The sequence below is a fragment of the Chrysemys picta genome, chromosome 4 (genome assembly GCF_011386835.1).
Source record: "Chrysemys picta bellii isolate R12L10 chromosome 4, ASM1138683v2, whole genome shotgun sequence".
NCBI lineage: Eukaryota > Metazoa > Chordata > Testudines > Emydidae > Chrysemys > Chrysemys picta.
The window spans coordinates 75,991,697-76,012,851 of NC_088794.1; the positions used below are offsets into that span (position 1 = coordinate 75,991,697).

Here is a 21,155-nt window from a genome sequence, read left to right on the forward strand (position 1 = left end):
AATCTCATTCCTTTATAGCGAAGAGCATAACAAGAGCTCCTCTCCCTTGCTCTTCTTCTAATGCTCCTAGTGACGAACAGGAAGAAAAGCTGCAGTAATCAGAGCATTATTGATGCTGTCACTCCCTAATAACTGCTCCTGCCAGGTGACTGGAATACCACACTGTCTGCAGTAATGTCATGTAGACACACAAAGCTAGGATTAACATCAAAGAGCTGCAGCACTGGGCTCCAGTGGCAGGCTTGCCCTTCAAAGCTTTCTTCAAACTGGCAGAAAATGTGCTAACAAGGCTGAAACAGAGCTTCTGAGACCAAAAAACCCCAAACAAACAAACAAACAATCAAGCTGTGGAAGATGTTTTGGGTTTTTTAAAGTAGACACGCTTATTCAACCACTGCCCGTAATGTTGAGAACTGTAAAAAGAACCATCTGCTTTGTAGAGCACTTGGAGATCTCCTGCTGGAACGTGCTATATAAGAGCAAAGTATTATGATGATTTATTATTATTATTAGTGCTATTGGAGGTGCCATTTTATGATCATGAAAGATCCCGTTGTTGACGTCACTAGGCCTCACCCTAGGTAACTCGGGAGGGTGGAAGGCCACTAAATGTCAATGAAGCTTCCTGCACTAGGCCTAAGTGAACCAAACTCTATCCTTCCATGTTTAAACTCTAATCAACCTCAAAAGCCAGGTGCAATTGGAATATGTAAGCAACCAGTTATCTGTGTGCAACCCCCTGCTCAAGCAGTAATAATGAGGCCTGCATGTTTCTGGCTGAAGAGAAAAAGGACAAGATAACAGTTTAAAGAAGTTACTAACAAGCTAGGCTTATAGCTGCCAAGAATGACTTAACTATTACCAGGGATGGGAGGGGTAGAGGGAGGAAGGGGGGGGAGAAAGGGAGGGCTAGAGGGGAAGGGGGGGGGTGAGGCTTAACTGCAAAACGTATAAAAGAAGAAAAACTGTTCCTGTTAACGTGCTTGATCTGAGACGTGCCTGTCTCCTTGCACCGCTTTGGGATCCCAAATAAACTTTGTTTGCTTCTCCACCTGGTGTGTTTATTGACGCGAAGCACACCGGGCAACGGACCCGCTGTTGCTTTGCCTCGGGCACTCTGTGCTGGCAACACCGTGACAGTAGTAGATCCCTTATCCTCCCCATGGGCCAGCCCCATCTTAGAGCAATATCATTTACACATTACAACAGGAACAAAGCTACACCGCTGTGTTATAACAGGGTGCCCCAACAGGGTACACGTAGGAGTGGAGACAGGTGCTAAGGTACTGAACGGCTATGGTGACTTCCCTGGAGCAGCCCAGCTAACGGGCAGAGATTTCTTATTAGGCCTTTTTCATCCCTGATGGCTGAGACTCGTCTGTTCATAACCTAATCGGGTTTCTTCCCCACTCTCACGTTTCTGCTTCTTCCCCTTTTCATATTCATACAGGTCTGAGCTAAGCATCACTCCATACATGGGCATAGACAATGCTTATGTTTGCAAACTCCGCTGAAGCCCCATGCTCAAACAGCACAGGAGAAGACCCTTAATTGAACAATATCCCCTATAAAGAGGCCACACTGCCCATATTGCATACAGTCCTACAGTAAACATGTAGGGGCTTGACAGCCTCGCAGAATATAAAACAACCCAGTGAACAGGGACCCAGCTGTGAAAACAAAAAAAGCTTCACATCGGTAGGGTTCACATCCATCTCTAGGGTCAATTAATTCAGAGGTGCCAAAAATTCCTTCCAGCCGTGCACAGACTTGCACAGACATGCACAGTTGGCTTGGATAGAGAGATGCATAGGAATAGGGGACATTGATGTACCTGAAATCTCCTCTACACCCCTTGAATTCAGCTCCCCACTGGCCAAATCTACAAACTGAGAGGCAAGTTTTAAGAGCTTTGGGCCACCTCAGTGGGGAGCCAAGTCCTGGGACCTTCCTCTGATGAAAGCAAGCAGGGTTTCACCTGGCATATTTCAGACTGAGACAGGACAGCAGGGGGCTCTTAAGAGATGTTAAAGACATGAGCTGCTCTTTCATTGTGGCCTGTGTTCACAACAAACACATTTTTTTGTAAAGGGCTCAGTTTTCAAAGGAGTGAGCCATAAAGGCAAACTTTTAAAGTGGGCCAGGGAGAAGGAGGCCATGCTCTAAGCTTCACATACCAACAGAACACACACTTCCTTTGAAGAGGATTATAATAAAGTTTTAGATTTTAGTCTGGGTCAAGACTTGTTATGTTTTGAAAGCTGTCTAGTGCTGTGCTCTAAGGGCCAGATTTTTAAAGGTATTTAAACACCTAACTCCCAGTGAAATAAAATAAAATAAAATAAAAATCTGGCCCTAAGGCACAGCAAACATTGATACATTCTGCAAACAGCCATTTTCTTGGTAGCTGGCAAAGATAATTTCAGGTTGTCAGATAAGTAAATGGGAGGGCACTAACATAGGATCTTACAGTGCTAATGCTTTTTCTCAGCTAAATAACAATACCTTGTACTCTTATCAGCACCTTTGCCTAAAGACCTCAAGAGGACTGACTAACATGAATCACTTAATTGTCCCTGCTCCCCTATGAGGTAGGTAAGTCTCAGTATTACACCCATTGTACAGAAAGGTAAACTGAGCACAGAGAGGTTAAGTGACTGGATGGCAAAGCTGAGGATAAAACTCAGGAATCTTGACTCACTGTCCCACCACTAATCACTAGATGATGCTGCCTCCCCAGAATTCCCATTAATAGAGTTAGCTGCATGTGTGTTCAATTTTATGTTAAGAATAGCTACCATCTGTGACCAAGATATTTAACTTGAAGTGATTGCTTCCAAATCTTTTCCCCTCTGCTGAGAACTATCAATGAATTGAATTCATTACCTGAAAGTCCAGTTCATTTTCAATCAATGGCAAACTTCATAGCTCCTGTGATTGCTTATACAGAGAGAAGGTGATATTGGTATGATTGTTACCTTAATATAAATTTCTTGACATAAAGGGATCATTCTTAAACCCTTCAAGCAACAGACAGGAAACCTTCACAACCTCTGGATGGCAGTCAGGGTACAGTATGATAGACAGCAGTGGGGAAAGGAGAAATATTAGCCAAAGATGCCAGGGCATACTGCTGCTCTTACAAAAAGTGCCTTGGGATCTGGGAAGCAGATAGGACTTTGAGGCTGATTTTTGAGATGTGGTGAGCATCTGACATTCCAGCCAAAGTCGGTGGAAGCTGTGGTTGCTCAGCACCTTTGACAATCAGGCTTTCTTTACAAGGTGTCATCACACATGCACATTCACTTAATGTTAATCTAAGGATGGATGAGGGACTGAGTGGGCACTGCTCCGACAGGAAACCTGCAGATGTAAATTGTCTAGTTAGCCGAAACCTCATCCTGCGATAACTAAGCTATCCCTACTTCACATTACAAACAGGAGGCAAAGGACAATGTTATTTTGAGTATAGCATCAACAGGGTGCTTTGGCATTTTACAGACAGATACAAAGACAGGGTCTTTGCCCCAGAGAACTTACAGTGCAGAGAGAGACAGTGCAGAAACACAGTAGAGGAGCAGCATGATTAGAATGGTGCATCTTAGGTCAGCCACAGCTTTTGCTTAGGTTTTTATTTTAAGGAGTAAAGCTTTTTCAGTGTCAGTTCAATATTTGACTGAGGAGAGGGGCAAAGAAAAAAGGCAGAAACACGTGCAACTTCCAGTCTCCTGAAAGAGTCTGTGCTGTATTAGGAGCTACAGTACCACACCCAGACCAGTGCAGTTTTGTGGGTACCTCCTTTATTTTGTTACTATCAGCCAGAATTTCTCATCTGGCAAATAACACCAAATTGAAAAATGGGGTGACGGGAAAGCAATGGGTAGAAACTGTAAATAGGAATGTTCACAATGGTGCTGTCTTACATAGGAGTGTTATTGGCGTTTGATGTTTACCATCTGTCCCCTGGAAAAGAAAAACATCCTGAGAAACAGGACGTACATTCTCCACACTTCTCCCTCACAGTAAAAGTAAAAATGAGGAAATATGGGCTGATTTAAAATACATTACTGAGATTAACATTCCTGGCTTTCTTAGATTTCAGTGTGACCCTCTGATTATTTATCTGTTACCACATCCGTGTTTTAATAAAGCATATTTTCCTCCTGGTAATATCTAGGTCAGACTTTCATGATTCTCCCTGCACCTCCACCTGCCTGGATTAGCAGTCCACAAAGTAACAGCTGCCATTATTGCTGCTGGGGCCAAAATAATTAAGAGCTATCTCCCTACTAGGTAAAGAAGGGCATCCAAAATGATGCAGGAATATTCCTGGGGAAAAGGCACTAACTTCCTAGGACCCTGACCCTGTCATCAGCTCCGTGCAGGCAGAACCCTGTTCCCACGTGGAGCACATTGCAGGACTGACATCTAGCTGCTTGCTTAGCAAGCCTTACTGACGTGCATAGGGTTAAGTTTAGAGCAGATGAAGGAATTTTCCTCTAAGTTTATTGGCAAGGAACTGCGGTCACTCTTTTCTGGAGCAATGAGTGAGGATAATTCATTAGGATGAGGTGGGTATTTCAGACTAGGTCAATTTGCTGTCAGTGCAGGTGGCAGGCAGTGATGTACCACCAGCCTTATCCTTTAGGTTTCCATGTTCGTACCAATAATTTATGACATGGCCCAAAGTCTCAAAGCACCATTGGGATTTATTATTTCTTTCAAAAAAGCTCACTCCGAGGCCCAGATCTTATATGCAAAGTTTCATCCTGCATTTTATTTTGCACTGCTGAGATATTGCATTGCTAAATTACAAACAGAAGCCCTGGCAGACTCTTGCTAACAGCACTAATGGATGCTATTATAAGTCTACCGCTCGTTGGCACTGAACCTTCGCCATCTTATCTGCATAAAGGGACGCTGTCAACTTGAAAAATTGCATTTCTGTCTGAAAAAGTGATACTTTTGTTACAAATAATACCTCCGAGACAGTAACTGGAAGAGATAAGGATAGGGTGGAAATGTATTGAATGCTATTCAGTTTGTTTACTTTGTGTGTTTGGCAGCACTTTGTGTCATGTCTGTTCCACTGTTATGCTGATGCGCAGTTGTGCTTCCTGTCCCCCGTGCTAGCGAGATGCCTTCCTTCCTGCACTGCTCTAGGGAGGATCTCATGCACTCTGTGTCCCAGGCCCTGCACCAATAGCAGCAGCAACGCTGAAGCTGAAAAGGCAGCAAGCAGGTGGAAATGTGCCCAGAGAGGAAGTGGAGTGGGAGGAGAGGTGCGCTCAAGCATGTTTCTCTTGAGTTGGTTTAAAAGATCTTTGTAATATTGCAGAAGAGCAGAAAACCCCTTAGAATATTATTGTACAGACCTTTTGTAAATGTCTGTTCATGCTGTTATTTAAAGGGGCTATATCAGGAATTTGCATTGTTTGAAACTCACTCATTTAAAAAGATTTCCAATTTTCAGTGTATAACACTGTTACTGTCTCTTGGGGTGCCAAAGCTGTCCCGGGCGGATCTGCGTCAAACACAGAAGGAAGGATTCACACTTGGCATGAATCCTTTTCCATTAAAAAGGCAAATGACAGGCGAAGTGTTCTACTGACAGGCATCGGCTCCCTCCCATTCTGCCAGCCTCCCCTGGAATCCGCTCAAAGCCGCGGCCCACAAATGTGCTCACACATGACAGGCCTTTTGCGAACCAGTGAATAATCTCCCCTTCACCCCTCTTCTTCTGCCAAAGTAAGTGGCTCTGTTTAGGCTGTGGCAGGAACCTGATTCATCCCAGCCTCTCATAGCACCAGCCCCAGACTGTGCCTTTCTACAGATATACTGGGATGATGGATCAAATTAGAAGGCCAAGTTCGCCATCTTCTGGGGAAAACATGCAAGCTCCCTGAGAGACAAGGGGAGTGAGGTAATCTCTTTTAGTGAACCAACTTCTGTTGGTTAAAGAGACACATTTTCAAGCTACACAGAGCTCTTATTCAGGTCACTGCAAACAAGCTACCTGGACAGTTGGCACAAACATGTATTCATTCATTCCTACCATTCATTCCCTCACTCCTGTTCAGGGCTGGTTTAACCCATCACTGGGCCGTTGGCAAACATACACTTCTGGGTCCCTCTACTGGCCAGCTAAGCTAGCTGCTCCCAAGCAGTATGGATGCAGGTATATTAACCCTGTCCTTGCCGGCACAGCTGTGCTAGTGCTCTATTAACCCAAGCATGTCTGGCTCCTGCTGCACAGATGTTGCTTAGTTACTCCTCTCCTACCCAGGTCAGTGACTAGCTCCTGATGCACAGACACTGCCTTATTGACCCCCTTGCGTCTGCCCTACCCAGGGCTTCTGGTCACTCCCTTCCCAGCTGGCTGCCCCATATGGGCACTCACTGCAGCTCTCTGTACATGTAGCAGTTCTTGAGGCTGTCACTGAGCGAGTCTGGTGTGCAGGAGCAAAGGGGACATGGTTTGCTGGAAGGGGAAACCCTGGTGCAGGATCCAGCCCCACGGCAGCAGCGAGGAGGAGCAGTACTGACCAGTGTTCCTGCTAATTTTTCCCACGCACATGCAGAATGAATTTTGTTATGTGCACTAATATGAAGAGGAGGTGATGTGTGACACATCACTTCTATATTAGTGCACATAACAAAATTCATGTGGCGGGGGTGGGGCTGACGGGTTCGGAGTGTGGGAAGGGACTTAGGGTTGGGACAGAGGGTTGGAGGGTGGAGGGTGAAGGCTCTGGGTGCAGGCTCTGGGATGGGGCCAGAGCTGAGGGGTTTGGGATGCAGGCTACCCCGGAGCTACAGTGGGGAGAGAGGACTCCCCCAAGCTCTCTCTCTCTCCACAGCAGCACCTGGGCTGGAGGGGAGAGGTGCTTCTCCCAGCCACAGCAGCTCCAGGGCTGGGGGGAGGCATCTCTCCCCACTGCAGCCCTGAGCGCCTGCAAGGTGCTTAATAGGCTGCTGTGTGGCCTTTAGAGGGAACTTAGGTGCTGACTGCCCCATTGTTCACTTAAATTTGACCCGGCAGCTCCTCCTTCATGGCTGCTGGGCCAAATTTGAGTGTTTGGCATTGCTGGTGCCCAGAGTCAGAGCACCATTCAGGTTGCCCCTCCCCCGCATCCCAAATTTGGGTGTAGGCACATGCCTTCCTTGCCTATGTATTAATCTGACCCTGCTCCTGTTAGCATAGTCATGAGAGAGGTATGGTCTGAGGACAAAACCAGACATTAAAGTCTGCTGTATTCTGGTGCTAGCTCTGGCACTGCTATGCTCTGTAAACTTGGGCAAGCTGCAGACCCTGTCTGTGCGCATATCCATCAAATGTTGGTTAGCATCCTTACCTAGATATCTCCTGGGCACAGCATATCAATGGGTGTAAAACTCAGTATTCTTATTATGCACAGGTGCATCATTAATGTATTTCAGCAGCAGCTTCAGAAATGTCAGTGGATATATGTGTACTTTGTCAGCCCACGAAATGAAGAGTTACGAGGAGATGCTGCTGTAACCACAGACCAAAGCAGGCTTCCCCTACATTTAAAGTGGCAATGACTGGACGTGGTAACTAGCAAGTGCACGGGTGCACCTCTTTAGAACACATGGAAAATCAGGAAATCCACAGTTGCTCAGCCGGCATAGTGATTATTTATGAATGGACTAATTCATTTTACTAGTGTATTATTTATTGATAAATATTCAAGCCATGATTTTAAAAAAATGGATGCAGACAGTTAGGCTCCCAAGTCAGCACTTAAATAAGTGCCCTGATGTTCAAGGGCCGAGCATCCAGCACCACCCATTGTCTTTCAAATCATATTGGAAAAATCTCAGTTCCTTGTCTCTAGTTTTTAATTTGTTTCTGCTGTTGGGGAGGAAGTATGGTCTAATGCGTAGTGCATGGGCCCTCAGACATGCTGGGCTTCATTACCAGCTCTCTCATTGACTCCTTGTGTGGCCTTGGGCAACATTCCTTATGGCTCAATTTCAGACATGGCAAACCCGTGAAAAAAATGCAGAAATTGGGCTTGTTTTTGGCTTAATTGGCTTGTGAGTTGCTTGCTGGTTAGTTTTTGGCTTGTTGCTTGATTGGCTTGTGACTTGTTGCTTCTTTTTTTTGATCGGCTCCTGGCAAGCAGGGACAGGGGGGTGGGGGGAGAGAGTCAAGGGTGCACAGCAGGCCCACCACAGTCCCAGACTGCACGCCGGGGGGATCTAGTCCCATAGAGTGTTGGGGTTCTTAGGGATGGGCTTGTTTTGAAATGGGATTAGCTTGATTTTTGGCTTATTGTGAAAGTCGGGGTGCTTATTTACCACGTGAAAGTTGGCAACTGTGCTCAATTTACTCATAGTACAACTGGGACAATAACTCCCCATGCACCTGCCTCTGAGATGTGTTTGTGAGGCTTAATTCTTTAGTATTTGTAAAGTGATTGGCAATACCTGAATCAGTGCTATCATCACCATATTAATGCTAGTAGATAATGCTGTAGAACATTTTAGGATACAGCATTAAGGGGACGTATAGTATTGCCTGTACTTGTACAGAGCTTGCTAGCACGGTGACATCTCTGATGTGCTTATTGGAAAGCAGAAAACCTATAGAAGGTTAAATTATATAACCTTAATCAAGTTACATCTAGGATGTGACAGCTATTCAATAAGCAAGGCCCAAGTGGTGCTAGTATTAACCTTCTATATAAAAATAAATCAGCCAACCACCTACGCAAAAGCTGCCCAGAAAGAAGAAAAATGTGCAGAGGTTAGTGTAATTACTATACCATGTAATTAAAGTTTCTAATGCCAGCAAAGGTGCTCCGGTTGAAGGCAGTGTCACTTGTAGACGAGCTGGAGGCTGAACAGTCAGTTGCTGGTGTAGTGTTCAGAACCAGTCACCATGCAGAGCACAATCTGGCTCTCTTGGAAGTGAGGGTGCTTTCATTTGAATAAGTTCTCTTCTGAAGGAGCTATTGTCCTCAAACGAGAGGACTGAAAAATCAGTGAGTCTCCCTCTTATAATACAGGCCCCACACTAATTCAGTAACATGAAGTAACATGTTTAAGTGTCCTCATCAGGAACCCAAAAATCTATTCTCAGGGAGCTTATACCACTAAAGGCAGTGTGATCAAGGGGTTGGAAAAGAGGCTTCTGAGCCAGGACTTGCAGGTTCTAGTTCCTGCGCTGCCAATGATTCATTAAGACCTTAGGCAAACCACTTTACTATTCTATGCCTTAGTTAAGCCACCTGTATATTATTTCCCTGAATTAATTAGTGCTTCTAAGGACTGAGACCCTTTTCTACATGCTAAGAAAGTGCAAACTGTCATCAACTAAAGACAGGCCTGAGCTGTAGAGTTCAGTGGTGCTCAGATCCAGGGGTTTCTATTGGGCACATCATAGAACGAGGAGCCTACATGAAGCGTGGATCTAGATCTTGGGTCTTAACTGTTCTCTTTCCCCACAAAACAGCGTGAGGGAGTTTGAATGAGATTTTGCCTCAGGCCCATCTCTAATAACATCCATGAGATGGGAGAGGGCAGGAAAGATGAGACTCATTTGATCTGGAACGTCACTCCAAAAGGAGGAAAGAGACAGCTAAAGGATCAGCTCTGTCTGAGTAAGAGCCAAAGAGGGGAACAATCCTGAACCTGCCACCCAACCAATACACAGAGCAGGTGTCACAGCAAGACAGAGGGAACGTGTCTGGAAAGAAACGAATGTATTCAGAATAAACCTGAAGTCAATCAAGTAACGGGTTTATTTTTTCTTTTATTAAAAAGATTTATTTTACATGAAGATGTAACTTGGCCTTTTGGGGGTACAGGTACCAGCTGTGGTACACACAGTTGCTACTGATTCTTTACCATCTAAATCTCTCTTCGCACCTTTTTTTGTTCTGCAGGGAAGACAAAGCCTAAGTCTATTAAACTCAACATGAGAGAGCAAACCCCACCCCCCTTTCTTTTCAGCCCGAAGGAGAAAATTACTTGCTACTAAAGATGTTCCAACCCAGTTACAGTGAGGTGCTCAGACTAGTCATTTTGCAAATAGTAATATGGAGTCGATCAGAAGGGAATGCACCGCAACATAATTGCCCTATTTCAAAACATTATCCTATAATAACGATCTGTAGCCTAGCTGTGCCTCATTGAGAGGGGGAGAGAGAGAGACATACAGCATGCACCTCAGTACACACACCTTGAAGAGAGAAGCACTCTTGTTGTCTGGTAACGCTGGAAGCCAGCCCATCAGCTATCCTCAATCTTTTCGTCCCTAATCTCAGGGCAGGGAAACAGCGTTTGCTCCACTGGCTGCTGCTATTTCCCATTACAACCCTTGTGATTAAGCCAGGCTCTGAGCCTTTAAATCCTTCTCTGAATGGGAGACCAGTTTTTGTTCAACAACATTAGTAAAATGCTTTTGGCACCAGAGCAAATGCATACTGAAGCGTTTGCTTTTGGAAAGCCGTGTTATCACCTCCCTCACCCCAACAAAAAAAATCAAACCATTTTTAAATATTGTTTGGTAGAGAGAGAGAGAGAGATACCAGTCTGTAAGATATCAGAGCTCTATTTGTAATACAGGAGAGTTCCTTTCCAGGTACAAATGGCAGGTGAAATTCACATCCCAGGCATTCATTTGTTTGCTACTGCAGAGAGTTGGTCTCGGATCCTTCCCAGACCATCTAACATAGTGTCTAGGGTTTCTTTATTCAGCTCCACAGTCACTGCAGAGATCACAGGGTTATCCCCACACAATGCAGCATCTTCCTGAATCTGAAGTAGAAATGTGGTTTGAACTCACATGAACATCCACATTTACAAACCCCCTCCCCCTCAATGCCTCCATTCAAAATCAGAATTGATTGGAGATGGACTAAAAATCGCTGACCTACATCACAATCTTCCCTCCTGAAGGACCACAGTGTGCTCCCCAAACTGTGTACATTACCAATGAAATGCAGCTTCCTCTGTTGGAGAAGGCAAGCAACTATCTGGCACAACAATGAGTAATGGGGAAGTTCTGACTAAGGATACCCGGGCAAAACCCCATCTAGTATGAGAAGTGTCTATCTGCTACTCTTACTAGAAATATCAATGGGCTCCTTAGAGTCAATACAGAGTACACAGCTAGCAGATTTTTCTCTCCCTGCCTAATATCTCCTCCAGAAGAGGCCACCCATCCTAACTCACTTCAATGGCTCTTGAAGAATGAAGGGCTGAATAGACCCTCCTGGGATTTAAACTTGTAAGGCTAGCTATTTCCACCCCATCTCAGCTGATCAACAGCTGAGTGAGGTCTCTTCAAAGTCTACTGCGAGCCAAACACTACCTCCAGAATAATCTACTAAAGAGGGGGTGGGCTGAAGAGTGAATAACTGTCTTGGAGGAAGGGCCAGATGGCACCTTATGGTTTGCTAGGCTAATGCTGTCCCCATATTTCAGAGAACTCAAGTTGTCGTAGGGCCCAGCAAGCTGGCTCCTCGTAACAGAAGATCCCTCTCGCATACTGCGAAGAGTCTGTCACGGTTTCCCCTCTAGACCTCATACATGGGGGCTCCAAGTATACTGCTCTCTTGCATTATTTCTGTTTGTGCCCCTCTAGCAGCATGAATAGCTTGTCACTGAACTCCTCTGTGCTGCCACAGAGAGTTCAGGTGCAAGAGAGTCAGTCACCTAGACACTATAACCCAGGGAAGGTTAGACTCCATTTTAGCATTACCTTCAACTGTAGCAGGCAGGTGGGGACTGCCATTCTGCCGATGCTGTCCGAGGATGTCTTGATGTCCACTCTCCAGTCCATATCAACCAGCCGAGGCAGGGAGACTGCAGAATTGAAAGTTACATGTTAGTTAAATTAATACTTGGGGTTGTCCACATGCAGTAATCCTGCCTTTGCTATGGGAGCCAGTGAACTGTTCCAGATCCACATTTCCATGCTGGCAAATTGCACTGAAACAAACCAAAGGCTTATAATTTCAAGCCTCCTGGTTCTCAATCAGCCCTCTGCTCTGCACGACACATGAGCTGCAGGCAGCTGGACACCCCCTCCCATGGCAATGAAACAGCACACAAGGTTATCCCAGCACCATACGCAAGGGTGGTAGCATGCAAAATAACCCTAGACAGAGTGTCAAACAATTGGGGGAAGGGAGCAATAAGGTTCACTGACTCCCCTCTCCAAAGGCATCCCAGCATCCCTCTTGCCTTATTGAACTGGCTTGCTGCCTGCAACATACAACCAGCATTTGAGCGTGCCCTGATTTGAGCCCTACAGCGTGTCTCATTCCATGCTGCAGCCAAAGATAAATCATGTAGGAATGATCTGAAAACTAAGCAATGTAAAGTACATGATTTCCACTCCCATGCCTGCTAGCAAAGGAACTCCAGTGTATGTACAGGGGAACACCCACCTCTGTGTGCCTGACCAATTCATTAAAAGCACTGAGACACTTCTACTTGATGGATGACTAATGGATCTCAGCCTGACCTTATTTCTATTGGACTAGATCTAATGAATTCAACAGCAATTCAATGCAATACTGATGGAGGTGCTTAAGAGGCCCGAAACACTATAAACCCTTCAAGAGAATGAGGCTCTTTGAACTTGGCTGACAGTTGAATTATTTGCATATCTGTATTCCACCTAGGAGAGCAAAGGGTTACATTGTCTCATCTGACGGAGTGCCCACAGCCTAGCTGTGTCTTTCAAGGTTATTAAGAGGTCAGAGGCTGTGCAAGCTTAAAAGCATCAATACTACAGCAAGTCTGCCAAGGCAGCAGGGTGATCACATGACTCACCTTGTGTCCAAACTGGAAAAGCTACCGATACGTGAACAGCCTTGGAAAATAACTACAAGCTGCATTCCAAAGCAGAGCTGGGCAGGAAACTGTTTTCCCATTCCGCAAAAATATAAATTAAAAAAAAAAAAAATCATTTCCCATTCACCACATGGAGGAAACCAAGACCTTTCAAGGAAAAGCAGAGAGAGACCCCAAAACAGCCAATTGGTCAGGGGACTCACCTGCAATGGGCGAGCCAAGTTCAAGCACTGATTTTGGACCCTGCTCTTGCCATCTGTCCCTAGAGCTGAACCCCAGGGAGCAAGGCAGCCTTGGTTGGCAAGCCCTTGCCTTTGGAAGCCACTCCCAGTTAAAGTCCAGTATTTGGAAGCATTCACAACACAACACAAGATGCATCTGTTTAGTCTTGTCTTTTTAATTGGCAAGGGAGTCATTGCCGGTAGCTTTGGAGGTCCAGGAAACTGTCCTAATCTTTATGAGCATGTCAATTGACCATTCATAATGTTTGTTGTTTCAATCATCGTATCTGCCCCTCTACAATGTGCAGCAGATGCCTTATAAATAGCAATAGCATAATCCAACATTTCCCAGAAAATAATCTCCCTTTCCAACAGGATATTCCACCATGTTCAGCAGTTAGTACTGGGTTAAAATAAGGGCCAGAAGCCCTAAAGCAGGGGTTCCTGAACATGGTCCGAGGGCCACCAGCAGTCAGCAGAGCCATTGCTGATCGGCCATGGAGAGCTGGCTGGGCACATGGCACTGGCTCATCTCATTTCCTAAATCACATTGCAATGTGAAAATATGTGGAAAAGTATGGTCAGGACAATATTTAGTGTAAGCAATTGCTGTAATTGCCAGTGATGCTATGCAACTGTGGAACAACCTCTCTCCACGATTTGTACTTTATCAAGATGTTTGAAAACCCCTTCCCTAATGATTCTCTTACTGCAGTGTTTTCCCAGAGTGTTTGGTGTGCTGCCCCCCGCCCCTACCCCATTGGGAGGGGCAAGGAGGGCCCATACTCTCTCTAAAGTGTCAGCTTTCTTGTGAAAGAAAACTCTTTAGTAATTAGGGTTTCAAAGAAAAGCTTTAAAAAAACAGTGTAGCAAGTGTAATCAATGCAGAGAAATCTGCTTGAGTTTGCAGAGAGCCTGAAAAAATGTCTCTGAGGGGTGAACTGTCCAGACACTTAAAAGTGGGCTAATTCAGATGCCAGTGATGATGCTTTAAATATTAGCACTGTTAACTGTTCACTAAACACCAAATCATGTGAGAAAGCAGAGGATTTGTATTATAAAGATCTATGCTAGTGTTTTCTATAACATGTGAGGGTGGGGGGTTCGGAGAGCAAGGACAGTTTGGGATGGCACTGAAGATGTATACGCTACAATACAAGCCCTTGACAATCCATGGGAAGGTTGCAGAGTGGGGGCAACATTGCTTTCGCTTTCTGAAGGGAGGCTCAGTTTTCAAAGAAGTTTGGCAAACACTATTGTAGTATACCTCACAGTTTTACATTTCAAGGTCTCGCTAATGCTCTTGGAAATATTAATAGCCTTAAAATGCAACCTGCTACTTACTCTGACTTGATTGTGCTTCACTCCTCCAGACGGAGCTGCGAAAGAGAAGAGAGAGAGAAAAAATATGATCAGGGCTTTAAAAGAGATTACAGCAGCAGTGCAGAGCAGGGATGGTGAGCAGAGTAGCTCCTTTCTGAAGGATCAGTCCGAAAAAGTGGGTGGAGATATGAGACTACCTATAGCAGGTGGCAACTTTATTGTGGCAACTGGAAGAGTTGGTGGGGTGAAGAAACTAGAACAAAGGGGAAGGTTGGCCCGGGGTATTCAAGACAAAATTGCTTTGCCATCAGAAACTTGGTGCAATTTACTGATGACCTGTATATTTAGCTTCAGACTCCACAGCATAGCTTTAATCTTTACATTTTCTCCCTTAACTGTGAGACAGTCTGATAGGTGGTAAGGATGGGTCATTGGTGAAGGCACTAGTCTGGGATTTAAGTGACAGAGGTTCAATTCCCTGCTCTACCACACACTTCCTTGGGCTAGTCACTTAGGCCCGGATCACAAAGGGACTTAGGTGTTGCAATACCTTTTAGGTGCCTAGAAAAATCACAGGAACAACACTGCAATCCGCAAAGCCTGAGTTAGGTGCCTAGGCTCCCTAGGGGCCCATACAATGAATGGGGGAAAAGATAGATGCCTTAAAACTAGATCCACAAAAGCAAGTGCATTATGTGGGGAGCCGCCTAAGCCCCACTCCTCTCACAGAGATAGGCACTATATATGAGGTGCAGGGAGGCACCTATCTTTGCTAGTGATCTGCAACCAGGAACTGCTGGAGTCATATGACTTAAGTGCCTAAGTCATTTCTTGTGAAAATGAGTTAGGTGCTTGCCTCTGTCCACACAAAACAGCTGCAAGAGGAGGGAAAGGTGGTATTACCCACCTTATAACTTAACTCTGGTGAGAGCACTCACCTAGGGTATGTGGGAGACCCAGGTTCAATTCCACCCCCTGCCTGAAGGACACAAAGGATTTTAACAGAGGTCTCCCACCTCTCAGGAGAATGCTTTAACCACTGAGCTTTGGGATATTCTAACACAGGGCTCCCTCAGGCTCTCCTGTTGAAGCTGTTCCATTGTGTATAAATAAGAGTGATTGGAGCAGGGGGACTGGAACCTGAGTCTCTGACCCAGAACTACACATGCACTCACTCTCTCTCACCAACCCAATGACTACGAGCTTGAGAAAATCCGTAGCTCAGTGGTTAGAGTGCACGGATTTCTCTAGTGCTTAGATGGGATATGGGCATCTGGATGCCTAGAAGGAAGAAGCAGTGCATGTGCTCAGAGGCACAAACTCAAGCCCTGAGTAAACTGTTATCCTGAAAATTTAGGGTGAGTTTACACCCAAGTGAGTTTAGGTGCCTACGTGATTTGGTGGGAGTTTTGTGGATCGCAGTGAAGCCTGAAACCAGGGTTTAGGCACCTAAGTACCTTTTTGGGTGTGGGTCTCTGTCTCAGTCCCATCTGTAAAACAGGGAAGGTAGTACTTGCTCTCAGGGGTGTTGTGAGGATAAATACATTAAAGATTGAGGTACTCAGATACCATGGTAATGGAGGCTAGATAAGTACCATCGACAGAGGGACGGCTTGTCCCTTATTGCCATGTTTCTCAATCTTCTGAATACCAGGGACAGGCTTGCTGCCTTCCTAAATTGTGTCAGGGAGATCTCAGGTACCAGTTGTTGAGAAACACTGCCTTACCCCTTCCTAAACTCCCGGGGAAAACCTTAGCATGCATTCCAGGGTATAATCTACCATTCTATTGCAGAAAGTACTCTATTACATTACATCCCTCCCAGCCCCATAGTGCTCAATGACTGTGGCAAAGGCTCACATCACTAACCCTTACAATGCTGAGGTGTTCCAGACTGCCAGCCATGTGAATACTTGGAATGTCTAACACCCTCTTGCTTTACATCCAAATGAAAATCAAATGGCAAGCACTTACACATTTTCCAAAATTATCTTGGTCAGGAGGTTTTTTAGACTCTGGTGGAAGTTCTCTGGGAAAAGAGAGAGAATTTCTTCCGCAGATGACAGGCCCCGATACACAATGTGCCTGGTGAGGTTGTGCAAAGAGCAGATCAGCTGCAGGAAAGGAACAGATAATGGAAAAGAAGCTGAAGTGATGAAGGGCACTACATACTGCACAGGGAATGACTTAATGACTTCAGTAACCAGATGCGGTGCAGGGCAGTGTACACGCATAGGCCCAGCTCCAGCAATCAGATGCACGCTGGCAGGCCCTCATGGAGCCAATTGCAAAGTCATGGTCATAGAATTTCATTTTATGTAAGGAATGACAATGACCTTGATACGTGCTGCTCACAATCCACTGTACTCCAACCCGCACTCTCCAAATACAGACAACTCCAGCTTCCTGTTAAGGATTCAGGGTCATGTTATCCAACTAAGTATTAAGCCAGGGGTCGGCAACATTCGGCAAGCGGCTCGCCAGGGTAAGCACCCTGGCGGGCCGGGCCAGTTTTATTTACCTGCTGACGCAGCAGGTTCGGCCGATCGCGGCCCCCACTGGCCGCGGTTCGCCATCCCGGGCCAATGGGGGCGGCGAGAAGCAGCACGGGCGAGCGATGTGCTGGCCGTGGCTTCTCGCCGCCCCCATTGGCCCATAGCTCAGTGGTTAGAGTGCACGGATTTCTTTAGTGCTTAGATGGGATATGGGGGGCCAGTGGGGGCCGCGATCGGCCGAACTTGCCGCATCAGCAGGTAAATAAAACTGGCCCGGCCCGGTAGGGTGCTTACCCTGGCGAGCCGCATGCCGAACATTGCCGACCCCTGTATTAAGCCCTTTAGTAAGTACTATAATTATAACTACTGCCCCAGGATTTTCAAAACCCGGGCCCGATCTTCAGTGGTGCTGTGCTAAGTTGGAAGCATTCAGCCCTTCTGAAAGTCAGGTCCTAATTGCTCATATTACTACTTTACAGAAGAAATCACTTTTAAGGATGAACTAGACATATGAAGTTACAGAAATTGGAAGCAGAATATGCTTATTGGGTGATCTTGCCCATCCCTCTGCTGATGAAGGGTTGCTTCCTATAGAATAGTCCTACCTATATTTTGTACTGCTTGTTCAGCCTTGGGAAAATTGAAAATCAATGGGACTTGAGCTTCTAACTCACTTAAGCACTTTTGAATATTTTAACTCTAGATCTTGAAAAAACTTAAGCCGGTTAGCATGATTTAGGCCCCAATCTTGCATGGTATTCTATAGGACACAAGTATCTGTGCCAGCTGATCCCGATGTAGGACTGGCGATTTAACCATAGGCAGCAATTCAGTTTGAACAGAGCAAGTTTTAAAGCCATATTTTCACTAAACTCATAGAATGAAACACAATTTATTAAAAACCTTGGCTAGGTAAATGGAGGAGGAAAAAAAACCTGTTTGGATTGTACCCAGTGCTTTCTTAACTTACTGCATGAAATAAATTGGAGTGGCTTTTAGAGGCATTTAATGTTTATTCTTACACTGCTACAATTGCTTAATTATATTTAAGCACTTTAGACCTTTAAGGGGCTTTGCTAACACTGACTGATTCATGATCCCTGCTGTAAGGTAGATGAATGTATATAGAATTTGCATCCCTTTTGAGTGTACTTGTTGAGCAGAATTTCCCATTTTGTGCTCTAGTATCTGTGAGGACGTCCTGACCTCACAGGCCAACACAGAGCCCCAGTGGAGTTCTGACAGCCTGACTGTCACATTGAGGACTTTGTACTGCCTCATTAGCCATCACAGTGAAAGCAGATTATTAACTACCTACTTTTAGTTTCAAAATCTGCTTCTCACCAGTGTTTGGCTGCTTGTGAAGAGAGGAGCCAGAGGGAAAAGCACCTGTTACATGCAAGCCCTGTCAATAAGACCTTATTGTCATGTTATGTAACTCGCACACCTTCTGGGTGTGGTGTTGTGTCCCATCTAGTGGCACCGAGATCACTTAGAGAGATAAAATGAGTCTGCTCTACAGCCTTAGCTACCAGCCAGTTGGCTTTTAGCTCAGACAGTAGAGGCTCATGCTTTAAGCTCCAGAGGTCCCCGGTTCAATCCCACCTGTTGATGACCAGGGTCTATTGGTGTTACAATTGTACTCTTACTTGAGCTGCTTCTTCTGATGTCACAGACAGATTGGAACAGGTGCTGTCAATCAATTTGCTTGAGCCTCTTGTTGAGCTAGAAAAGCACTCTTGGCATAGTTGTCTAACTACGTCTTTTGAGGAAGCCTGGAAAATAATGAGTGCAGGGTTCAGAAACCATTATTTATATGCAGAGAAACGTGAGTACTTCTATAGTGTTCGACAACTGCAAAGCACTGAACTAATAACTACTTAGTCTTCAAAACTCCCCTGTGCAACAGGTTAGCATTATTAATTTTGTAGACAGAGAAACTGAAACAAAGAGGTGAAGTGACTTGCCTGAGGCCACATAGGGAGTTGGTGGCAGGAACAGAATTGGAATTTAGGAGCACCAGGTCCCAATCCTGTGTTCAGATCATACTGTGTTACTGAATTATTTGTGTGTGTTTTCAAATCTGGCATCTCTCCCCTCCCCCTCCCCCGTTTTTTATATCGTTAAAAGAGCAACAAATTAAATCAGTCCTACAAATCCTTGACCACACCAACCAGGAAAAAAGTACTCCTTGAAAGGATGGGAGGGGGTGGTCATTTATTAATACAGAAGCTTTCATTTTACATTCTTCTGGTTCTGTCGTTAAGAGGCGATAAGGCTTGTAGAGCTCATTTATGTGCACGGAATTGATCCACCATGGGGAGACGGCATTTTTTGAAGGCATCACCAATTTAAAACCTCATCTCCCTTGTCTCCAAAGTTTGCATAAATGACTACATGCAGTTCATCTCTATAAGTGGCAGCTTCCAAAGTGCACCACTGCTGAGCCCAGGAAGAGAAACACCATTTAAGGCAGCAGCCGAATGAGCTCAAACACTTTTCATTGTCTCTTTTTATTAGTCACATTTAGCTGGCATATTTCTTCTCAAACTGCTTTACAAACTCTATCCAGGGATCAGTGAAATGCAGCCACCTCTTGGGCAGAATTCAGCAGCTGTTTAACAGTACAGGGATTTTAAAAGGCAAACATCATGCTAACTTAGTACATTTGTGTCTTTTTTTTAAATTTATTTATTTATTTTACCTTCAATAAGATCTGCAGAGCTGCAAACTGCTCTTCTGTCACTGCAGCCATCTTTACTCTTTCATGTGACTCTATCATGTGACTGCAGACGCTAGCAATCGCAAGAGCTCAGTTTAAGTCATATGATTAGAGCTTCAGTTGCCTTGCATTCTGGAAGTAGTAGTTCTAGCCGCAGCCTGGTGATTATTTTCATTTGAAACCATTTAAAAATGTAATGGATTAAACAAATAGTTCCTGGCATGGTTTTTTAAAAGTATATTGCTGAAGCACTGATACTTCAAACACTTAGGCATACGTGTAACTTTACTTACATGACTAATTCCTAGTGAAGTCACTGGGACTGCTCACTAGAATTACTCATGTGAGTGTTTGCAGAACTGAGGCCTAGCTTTGTAAAGGGGCACTGTCAATTTAAATTTGGCTCAAGGTTTGACAGTTGTAGAAACAAGCCATTGTAAAGCCCGACACCAACAAAAATAGTTCCACAAATTTAAAAACAAAAGCCAAAACCTCCAACAAAAGCAATTGCAAAGTGTGTAAATAAACACTCCCCTGCTGAGTTTCAGACCCAAATATTAGAGCACTAAAGACTTAAAAGTGAAACATTCTAAATAACCAAAAGTCGGAGGAACTTAATTGATTCTCATTGTCCATTTTGCACAGAGACTGTTTTCTGCTTCCATTTCCCTGGCAGATCCCATACCTTTCTCTAAAACTGTGCTACTGTACGTGATCGCAAATGTCCCTGAGCTAAAGCTCTGTATAGGAGTTCGTTCTTGCTTTGTGTCCTTCATTCAAGAATCTCAAAGTAGTATATAAACATTCACTTTCTGTAAGCCCGGTAGCACCCCTGTGAGGTGCACTGTCCCTTTGTGTTGTTTTTATTACTGTAGCCAATTTACAGCTGAGTAATCCTACTTCAATTGTAAGCACTGTCTTTTTGTTCTGTGTTCGTACACAGTGGGGTCCAGGTCCATGACTAGGGCTCCGAGGCACTATGGTAATAGACATCAGAATTAAATAGTAGTACTATTAATAAATATAGGGGCAGGGAAAGATGATTTGCTCATGGTCACATAGTGAGCTAGTGGCCCTGTTGGGAATGGACTGATGCACTGGGGGCTAAGAACACTTGTGCACAGGGGCTCGGGAAGGACTCAGAAGTTTTCCCACCATATGCCATGAACTAATTGCTAAAGCAGCTCAATTTAGTGAGGCGCTAAGGCCCCTGGGATATGTCCCTCAAAAATCCTAGTGCCGAGCCTGTATTAGGGTTACCATATCCAGCAAATAAAAAAAGAGGACCCTCCACGGGCCCTGGCCCCACCCATTTCCCTACCCCCCCCAGCTTCGCCCCTCCCCGCCCTAACTCCGCCCCCTCCTCCCTCCCACTCCCAGCCACGAGGAAAGGGCTGCCCCAGCGCTACTGGCTTCACGGTTTGCTGTGCAGCCCCCAGACCCTGCACCCCCGGCCGGCGCTTCCCCAGCGCAGCTGGAGCCCGGGAGGGGAAGCGCCCAGCCAGGGGCGCAGGGTCTGGAGGCTGCCCGGCAAACCATGAAGCCAGTAGCGCTTGGGCT

General features: G+C 45.3%; 1 protein-coding gene across 1 annotated transcript; it reads right to left on the reverse strand.

Annotated features, from left to right (window-relative positions):
• Window positions 1-9,761: 9,761 nt before the first annotated feature.
• COMMD9 (COMM domain containing 9) lies at window positions 9,762-20,170 on the reverse strand. The gene is made up of 6 exons (XM_005304521.5): window positions 19,578-20,170; window positions 18,523-18,648; window positions 16,353-16,492; window positions 14,400-14,434; window positions 11,735-11,838; window positions 9,762-10,788 (listed from the first exon to the last, which is right to left on the reverse strand). Exons 1-6 carry the CDS (start codon window positions 19,653-19,655, stop codon window positions 10,648-10,650), a joined length of 624 nt encoding a protein of 207 aa, XP_005304578.3. The 5' UTR covers window positions 19,656-20,170; the 3' UTR covers window positions 9,762-10,647.
• Window positions 20,171-21,155: the final 985 nt, after the last annotated feature.